Source organism: Marmota flaviventris, chromosome 1 (assembly GCF_047511675.1).
Source record: "Marmota flaviventris isolate mMarFla1 chromosome 1, mMarFla1.hap1, whole genome shotgun sequence".
Classification (NCBI taxonomy): domain Eukaryota; kingdom Metazoa; phylum Chordata; class Mammalia; order Rodentia; family Sciuridae; genus Marmota; species Marmota flaviventris.
The window spans coordinates 13,588,381-13,597,017 of record NC_092498.1 but is presented as its reverse complement, the minus strand read 5'-3'; the positions used below and the strand labels follow the sequence as shown (position 1 = coordinate 13,597,017).

At 39.2% G+C, this 8,637-nt stretch overlaps 1 protein-coding gene across 1 annotated transcript; it reads left to right on the top strand.

Annotated features, from left to right (window-relative positions):
• Positions 1-1,241: 1,241 nt before the first annotated feature.
• LOC114105629 (taste receptor type 2 member 3-like) lies at positions 1,242-2,216 on the top strand. Its single transcript, XM_027952165.2, has one exon. The coding sequence runs from the start codon at positions 1,266-1,268 to the stop codon at positions 2,214-2,216; it is 951 nt and encodes a 316-aa protein (XP_027807966.2). The 5' UTR covers positions 1,242-1,265.
• Positions 2,217-8,637: the final 6,421 nt, after the last annotated feature.

Below are 8,637 nucleotides of genomic sequence, written 5' to 3'. Positions count from 1 at the left end.
TGGTCCCCTTCTCCAGGATGCGCGGTCTGCCTACCTTGTGGGTGGCAGCTGGGACCTTCCTCCAATTGGGGTGATGTGTCTACCACGCCGGCAGGCCGCTGGCCCTGCTCCGCCGGTCGGTCGCAGGTCTCTGTTCTCATGTAATGTGAAAGAGATTGTAAGATAAGAAAAAATCTCAATCTATAGAACCTAGAGTATGAGAAAACTGAACAGGGACAAGGGTAGGTTGTAGGATAATCCCTGTCACTGGAGTAAGGTCTAGTTACTAGACTCCAGAAACAAGGGATTCTGACCTTATTGTGATTCCACTGCACAAAGGTCAGGAAGCAGGTGGGCCAGGTTCTCCTATTGGCCTGAGAAAACAAAAGGCGATGAATGTGAGCTGTGTTTATGCCTGAGTGCTCTCCAGTGCTCTTGGGCTGTATTTTATACAACATGGTGCCAATATTGCTGAGGTTTGCCTCGCTCAGTTGAGGGATTCCTTGGCATCTGTCCAGATGAGACTATATCTCATTGAGATTTATCTGCTACTCTGTGATGTCCTTTTGAGGAGACTTAAAAGTGTCGTTCAGTGCATAATGTCCATGCCCTCTCTGCTTTGTGTTTTGATGGCATTGATTCCTTCTCCATCTACCAGACATTGTTTCCAAATAGTCTTGATCACAACTTATTAGTGGGTTTTAAAATAAATTTTGTGAGACACAAGCACATTGAAAGATATAGACTAGCATATTATTTTACTCATTTTTTTGTTTATTATTTTATGATGGATAGTGCTTTGTGGGAGAATTCTGATGTTTCCCTTCTGTTTGTATGTCTCTGAGTCCTCCTCATAGGAACCAAGGCTTTTCATGCTTCTGAGTGATTCTTTTGGCTTCCTTGATGCTTTCTGTGCTGGGTGGCTCCCATCCCTGTGCCCTTTGAAACCGAGTCCACTTTCTCCATATTCTTTGTGACCCGGATGTCTTCCTTCTGGGTGACACTGGAGACTACTCTATTTGCATTTCAGCAAAGAGCTGCTGAGTTTAGGTTCATAGATTGAAGTGACAGTGCATGTCATCTGTGAAGAGAGCAGAGCAACCTGACAGAGCCAGAGAGGACTCAGTCAACTGTGCTGAATGGCAGACTAACTTGGGCAGAGGCCACAGACAGGTACAGCGAAGCAAGCTGTAGACAGGATAGATTCTCAGAAAGAAACTTGAAATCAGCAAGGAAACTGCATACCTCCACAGAAAAGCAAAGATCGGGGCTGCCTACTTGCTGAAATGATGGGAGCCGTTGAGGGGGTGTTTCTGGTTCTGATGATCACCCAGTTCATTCTTGGAAATCTGGGGAATGGTTTCATTGGTTTGGTCAATGGCAGACGCTTGTTCAGGAGCAAGAGAATCTCTTTATCTGACTTCATCATCACCAGCCTGGCCCTCTCCAAGATTGTTCTGCTGTGGATTTTCTTGATTGATGGTGTTTTGATAACATTCTCTTACAAAATGCATGATTCAGGAACAGTAAGGCAAATTATTGATATCTGGACATTTACAAACCACCTAAGTACATGGCTTATCACCTGCCTTGGTGTCCTCTACTGCCTGAAAATCGCCAGGTTCTCCCACCCTACATTCCTCTGGCTCAAGTGGAGGGTTTCCAGGGTGGTTGTATGGATGCTGTTGGGTACACTGCTTTTGTCATGTTGCAGTACCATGTCTCTAATCAATGAATTTAAGATAAATTCTGTGCTCTGTGGAATTGATAGCACAGGTAATGTGACTGAGCACTTCAGAGAGAAGAGAAGTGAATATCATCTGATCCACATTCTTGGGAATCTGTGGCACGTCCCTCCCTTAACTGTGTCCCTGACTGCCTATGTTCTGCTCATTCTCTCTCTGCGGAGACACACATGGCAGATGCAGCAAAATTGTACCAGTTCTAGAGATCCAAGTACTGAGGCCCACGAGAGGGTTACCAGGATTATCCTGTCCTTCCTACTTCTCTTCCTACTTTATACTCTTTCCTTTATAATTTTGTCATCCAGTTGTCTCCTACCAGATACTAAAGTGGCTCAGATGATTGGTGAAATATTTACAATGTTTTATCTTGTTGGCCACTCATTTGTTCTCAATATGGGGAACAACAAGCTGAAACAGACATTTATGGCAATACTCCCTTGTAAGTCTGGTCATCTGAAGCCTGGGTCTAAGGGACCTTCTCCCCATAGTTAGTAGAGGATGCAGGATGGAGCCTGGGAGTCCTTTGGCCTGGCTCAAGACTATAGGGCTCCTCTGAGCCTACCACAGATCTGTTTTGACAATCAGTATAAGAGAGACACTACCTTCTTCACCCCTGATTTTACCTGGTACCAATTGTGAAAGGAAGACTTCTTTTCTGTACATAGGATAGTTTTGGAAGGGGAAAACAGTTATTTTTGGGACATTTCTGACTTTAGCCCATGTTATCTTGAGTTGGAGAGTCAGTGTCTTATATATTGTTTCTAATCTCTGAAATTAGTCTCATGTTTCATTCATATGGAAGCAAATACAGAAAGTATCTTCGTAATTTGTAAACTTTCTTTTCCTGGATACAGCTTTTCTATTTCTGCTTGAGGAGAAAAACTTTGAAGGCTAGGTTCAAATCTATATTTTGTGGTGTGAAAAATCACCCTGAGTGTGATAATATACCAAGGGATCTAACTTCATTCAAAGACATACGTACTCATCAGCCCTAACCCAGGACAATTTCTGGTGCAACAGTGAGACATTTCCCATCCTACTATGTTCATTACTGACCTATAAATACTGAAACTGGTAGTTGATACTTTACCACTAAGCTACATCTCCAACCCTTTTGATTTTGAAACAAGGTGTTGCAAAGTTCCTGAGGCTAGCCTGGAACTTGTGATCCTCCTCCCTCAGCCACACCATTTGCTGTGATTACAAGCCATACTACTGTACCAGCCTCTAGCTCATTTAATAAAAAATCGATGACATTGCACATAGTCAATTAGGAATGTTCTTCCAGCTTCTTACTAATTCATATCCCTCCACCAGTATTTCTCTAATGAAAATAATCTGGTAATAAATATCTTTAGACACATTTTTTTTGTGTGTTTGTGGACTTATTTCTCTAAAATTAGTGCCAAGAAGTGGAACTGCTGGGAGGAAGGGTATATACACTAAAATTGTGAAAAGATAATGCCTAATTGCCTTCCAGGTATCCATACTTGCTGGATCAATTTTCAATATAGCTTGGACCAAATGAGATGGTCAGACTTTTTAGCTGTTGCCCATCTAATAGGGGAAATCAATCTCCCAATTTACAGATGAAGACATTGAGGATTAAATGTTTTAGGGACTTTCCCTAATAACTGGTAAGTGGCAGACTGGGGATTCTATGTTGGAAATGCCCAACTCTGGAGAGGACATGCCATAATGGACACTGTGCTGTGTGTTCAGAGCATGTCTGGTGATGCTGGCAGATAGTCCGTCGTCTCCCCCTCTAAGTTTCAGCCCTCTCCATTAGCTCTTCTTTCTTGGGGAAGAGGGGGTTACTAGGGATTGAACTCAGGGGCACTTGATCAATGAACCATATCCCCAGTCCTATTTTATATTTTATCTTTAGACAGGATCTCACTAAGACTTAGGGCCTCACTTTTGCTGAGCCTGACTTTGAACTCCATGATCCTTCTGCCTCAGCCTCCCTAGCCTCTATGATTAGAGGCAAGGACCATGGTGCCTGGCTCTACTTGCTCTTTTTAATCACAGATCACTTTTCCCAAAAGCCAGTCCCTCAGCATCTCTACACAGTTTCCTCAATTCTGGATATCCATTATTTTATTTCTTTTTGCATTGTGTATATAAGTTGTGCTTTCCTATTATAGAAAATAGAGACTAGGAATAGATAATGTAATGATCATTGATTTTTATAGAATTTTACGTGTCCATTAATGTTAGTCATTATAGATAAGCTTTTCTTTTTAAATCCTTTTCACATTTATCCATATAGTAAACCTAGTTATATAAAAACTCAAAAATAAAACAACTGTATATTTCTGGAAGTTTCCTTGAGCTCGAGATTTACTTTTTAGGACAAAAGTCAGTTGGCTGTTATGATAGGATATTAAGCTCCGATGCTTAGGAACTGGAATGGGATAAAATGGGCATGCAGGGCACTTGCTTCTGCTCTCAGAAAGAATGCTGCCCTTGAAGAAGCCAGGCCTTCTCCTCCTTGGTCACTTAGCTGTCTTGACTCTACTTGTCTATCTCCACAGCCACAGTCAGTTTTATGTGCCAGGTCTTTGAGTTGGATGGATGTAGAATTCTAGATATAGAACGTCAGTTTTACATTGGTACAGACTTTGTCTGTTTTTGTTCTTTCCTATGTCCCTGGTGACTAGAACACCACCTAACCCATAGTAAACACCTGAGGAATATCTTTTAAATGATTGTTTAGCAGTGCTAATTAGTCTTACAACTCTGCTTTGTATCATAGATAAAGAAACTGAAACCTAGAGAGGGGCAGTGGCCTGCCCCAGGTTTCACAGAAAGCCTGTAGCAGTGCTGTAAAAACCATTGACCAACTTCCTGACTCTTGATCCAGAGCTCTTTCCTTGCCATGGTGCTGCCCTTCTAAAGTTCCAGCTTTTTCCTTCCCGCCTTTGAATCCCATCCCTCTTTCTACATATTTTCTCTGCCTTTCCCCCCCCCCCCCTTGTTTGAACACATTTCTTTTGGTTCAGTTCCAGGGTATCTGGAATCCAAAGGATGATCCTTGATGTACCTGGTACATTTTTTCCCACTTCTTATCAGATTCTAATCTACTTTCATTTATCTATTCTCTCTAACAGGTTTGTTTTTCTTACCTAAGACTCTGAATTGAGGTGTATGATAGACACATGAGGTTGTTATTCATCATCCAGGAGAGTAAGGACTAGCTGTGTCACTGTGAGTTGTATGAGGTAAAGGACCATCTTTTGTGTTCTGAGGATGATAATATCCATTCTTCTCAAATAAGAAAGTTCTTCTTGGTTATATTTTTAGCAGTAGTAGAAGTTTCCTTTATGTCATTCCTATTTTGTGTACACATCCTTTGTGAGGAATCATAATGATAATAACATAATAACATTACTAACACTGTACTGGGCTTTATTTTATTAGGCAGTTTTTTTTTTCTTGAGATGGAGTGTTGTAGGCTGGCCTAGAATTTTCAATAATCCCATCTTGGCCTCCTGAGTAGCTATGATTATAGATATGCACCACCATCCTCAGCTTCAGGCATTCTTATTTATAGTTCATTATCACATTTGATTTTTTTTTCCAGTCCTGGGGATTGAACCTAGAGTGTTGTGCCACTGAGCTATGTCCCAGCCCTTTCCTTGGCCTCCTGAGTCACTGGGATTACAGGATGACACTATGCCCTGCTTCTCATTTGATTTTAACAGAAACGAGGATAATTTTATCCTCATTTTATAGGTGACAAACCTGGAGTAATGAATTGCTCAAGATTATCAACTGGCAAATGATATAGATGGAACAGTCCCAGATTTTTTGACTCTAAGTTTTGTGTTCTTTCCTATAAACCTAAGTATTTCATTTTAATATCTGTAAGACTTCATACTAGAATTAGCCTGTGGGATGCTTATTTATGAATATTTTTAAACACATGAAATAGCTAATATTTCAAACTTTGTATTGGTGGTGTGTCTGTTTGCTAAGATTCAAAATCACTATAGATCAAATATTCTATGATTAGTTTTCTTAAAGATATAACAATAGCCAAGATTGGAATCAACCTAATCCATTAATACCCATAATAGATCAGGTTGACATAAATATACAAATAAATATACAATGGTATAGTATTCAGCTAAAAGTAGGATAACCCATTATTTGTGAAAAAAGGAATGAACCTGCAGGACATAATTCTAAGCAAACCAGGCTAGGTATAGAAAGACAAATACTGAATAACCTCACTGACATATGGAATTTAAAAAATTAGACTCAGAAGCAGAGAATAGATGGGTTACCAGGGAATGGGATTGTGGGGGAAACAGGATGGTATTTATCAAAGGCTATAAAGTTTCCCATAAGGCAGGGTGAATAAGTTCTGAAGATCTAATATACAGTGTAGTGACTGCAGTTACAATACTGTATTATCCACTTGAAATTTGTTAAGAGAATACATCTTAAATGTTCTCATTACCCAAGGGGGAGAGAGGGAGGGTGGAGGGGGGGAATATTATGAGGTGATGGATATGTTAATTCACTTGATTGGGGTAATAATTTTACAATGTATACATATATCAAAACATCTCATTGTACACTATAAATATATACAAATTTTATTTGTCAACTATTCCTCAACAAAGGTGGAAAAAAATCTTGCATTTTCCAGGTAACTTTGGGATTTGATTTCCTTCTTTCTCTATAAATAATTAGCAACGACAGGTGTGAGGCTGCTTTGTGTTTTAGCCAAGAAAACAAATCTAGAGGCAAATATATGCTCTCGACTTGATTCCTATGTAATTGGATCTTTGTAGTTTGCATTCTCAGAGTTGCAGCTGATCCATGTGCATGTGTGTGCACACATGTGTGGGCATGCAGATATTAATAACTTTCAGTTATGCCCTATGACGGTATAACCTAGAGATTTGAAATGTTAAAATGTGACATGAGCCTGACTAAATGATTCAAATAGTACAGAAAGGTAGAAAATGAACAGCAATATTTTTACATTTCACTTGCCATTTTTACTCCAGTCAGACACAATCATCTTTTGTTATTATTTTAGTTCTTCTGTTGGTTATTTTCACAACTTAAATAATAAGATTTTACTTCGCTTACTTGGTTAAATCAACTTTGAACAGTAGCTTTTGAATCACATTCATGATGGTTTGGGGATTACATCATTTTTCTTCTCCTAAATTTGTTTTATTTATCATTCTCCAGTTGTTAGTTTTATAACTTTAAGTAGTATGTTTTCAACTCTACTTTTTTAAGCCATGATGCCTAATGCTATCCATAGAGTCCTAACAATGTAAAAGGAAGAAATTAGCACACCAGCTCTCCTGCACTTCTCTCTGATTCCAGCTTCTGTCTTCTGTTGTATCAGTTGTTGTCCAACGTCATATGGCTTAAGGAGAAACTAAATTTATTGGAAGGATATTAGCTTTCTCATAGAATAAGTGGAATGGCTGGGTAATCAATCTCAGAATGAGAATCAAAACGGGTAAAACAACGGGAAATAGAGCAAGTCACTCTATAGCGACTGGTACTGGCTCCATCACTGACATTTCAGCTGTCAGCATTGTTTTCGTGATGCTGCCACTGCCTTTGCCACTGTCTTTTTTTTTTTTTTTAAGAGAGAGTGAGAGAGGGAGAGAGCTAGAGAGAGAGAATTTTTTTTAATATTTATTTTTTAGTTCTCGGCGGACACAACATCTTTGTTTGTATGTGGTGCTGAGGATCGAACCCGGGCCGCATGCATGCCAGGCGAGCGCGCTACCGCTTGAGCCACATCCCCAGCCTTGCCACTGTCTTTTTGAGTTATCACTCCAAGATTCAAATTCCTGAGTGTTAGTGTTTTGATCCTGGGGTGAGGAAAAGTCTGATTCCCTTTTGACTTCTGAAACTGTATTTAAATTAGGTGCATTAAAATACTCAATCATTGGATATAGCAACAGAATGGATGCAGCTGATGGTGAACTGAAGTTTAGCTCAAGGAACCCTCAGAAGGTGTGAGGCGGCATTAAAGAGATGAGAAATGAAAATGCAAAGGAAAGCAATATGGCATGTAGAAATAAAAGTGTAAAATCTGTGTAAGTGGAGTCCCAGAAGGAGATGGAGAACCAAAAGCAAACAACAGAAGGAATGATATATTTGAGGAATTAATGACCATGAGTTGTACTGAGTTGAAGACAAAAACTCAAGCTTCAAGGGTCAAAGGGCACCAAAGAGGACATGTAAACTGGAGAAAACTCATCACACCTTGACACATTATGGAGTAATTTAAGGATATCAAAGATAAAGGAAATTTTACAAAATTTTCATGCAACTTAAGAGATGGAAAATCAGGTTTACCTTTCTCAGCACATTGCAGAAAAACAAAATTTTATATTACATTTATTCTTACTTTCAAGCATCACCAAGAAGAAAAGTTTTTCTGGCTAGTAACATATTTTATTTAATTATATATGGGGAGTTAATGATTAAAATTATAGTGAAGACCTAGTGGGTTATTTATTGGAAGGCAGTGAGCTAATTCTGAAATAGTTGAAAAAAAATCTTGAAGCTCTAAATGATTTTGAAAGAGTATGATGTCACACTCAGAAATGTATTAAAGGAGACAATGTTGCATATAGTTGGAAATAATTCTGGATATAGGGATTCAGCTTGACCTGATTGCAGCCATATTGAGTCATAACTACCAGGACTGCCCCCAAAATAACCCTGGCTAGTTTTCCCCACATAGTCTCCTGGCATACTATAAATATACCTTTAAAAGTGGTATGTGAATCCATATGCAACAAAATGAAATTAAACCCCTATCTCTCACCATGCACAAAACTCAACTCAAAATAGATCAAGGACTTAGAAATAAAACCAGAGACCCTGCATCTAATAGAAGAAAAAGTAGGCCCTAATCTTT

Bases quoted from the DNA above. Each gene is read 5' to 3' on its own strand.
- LOC114105629 (XM_027952165.2), top strand. From the start codon at position 1,266: ATGATGGGAGCCGTTGAGGGGGTGTTTCTGGTTCTGATGATCACCCAG.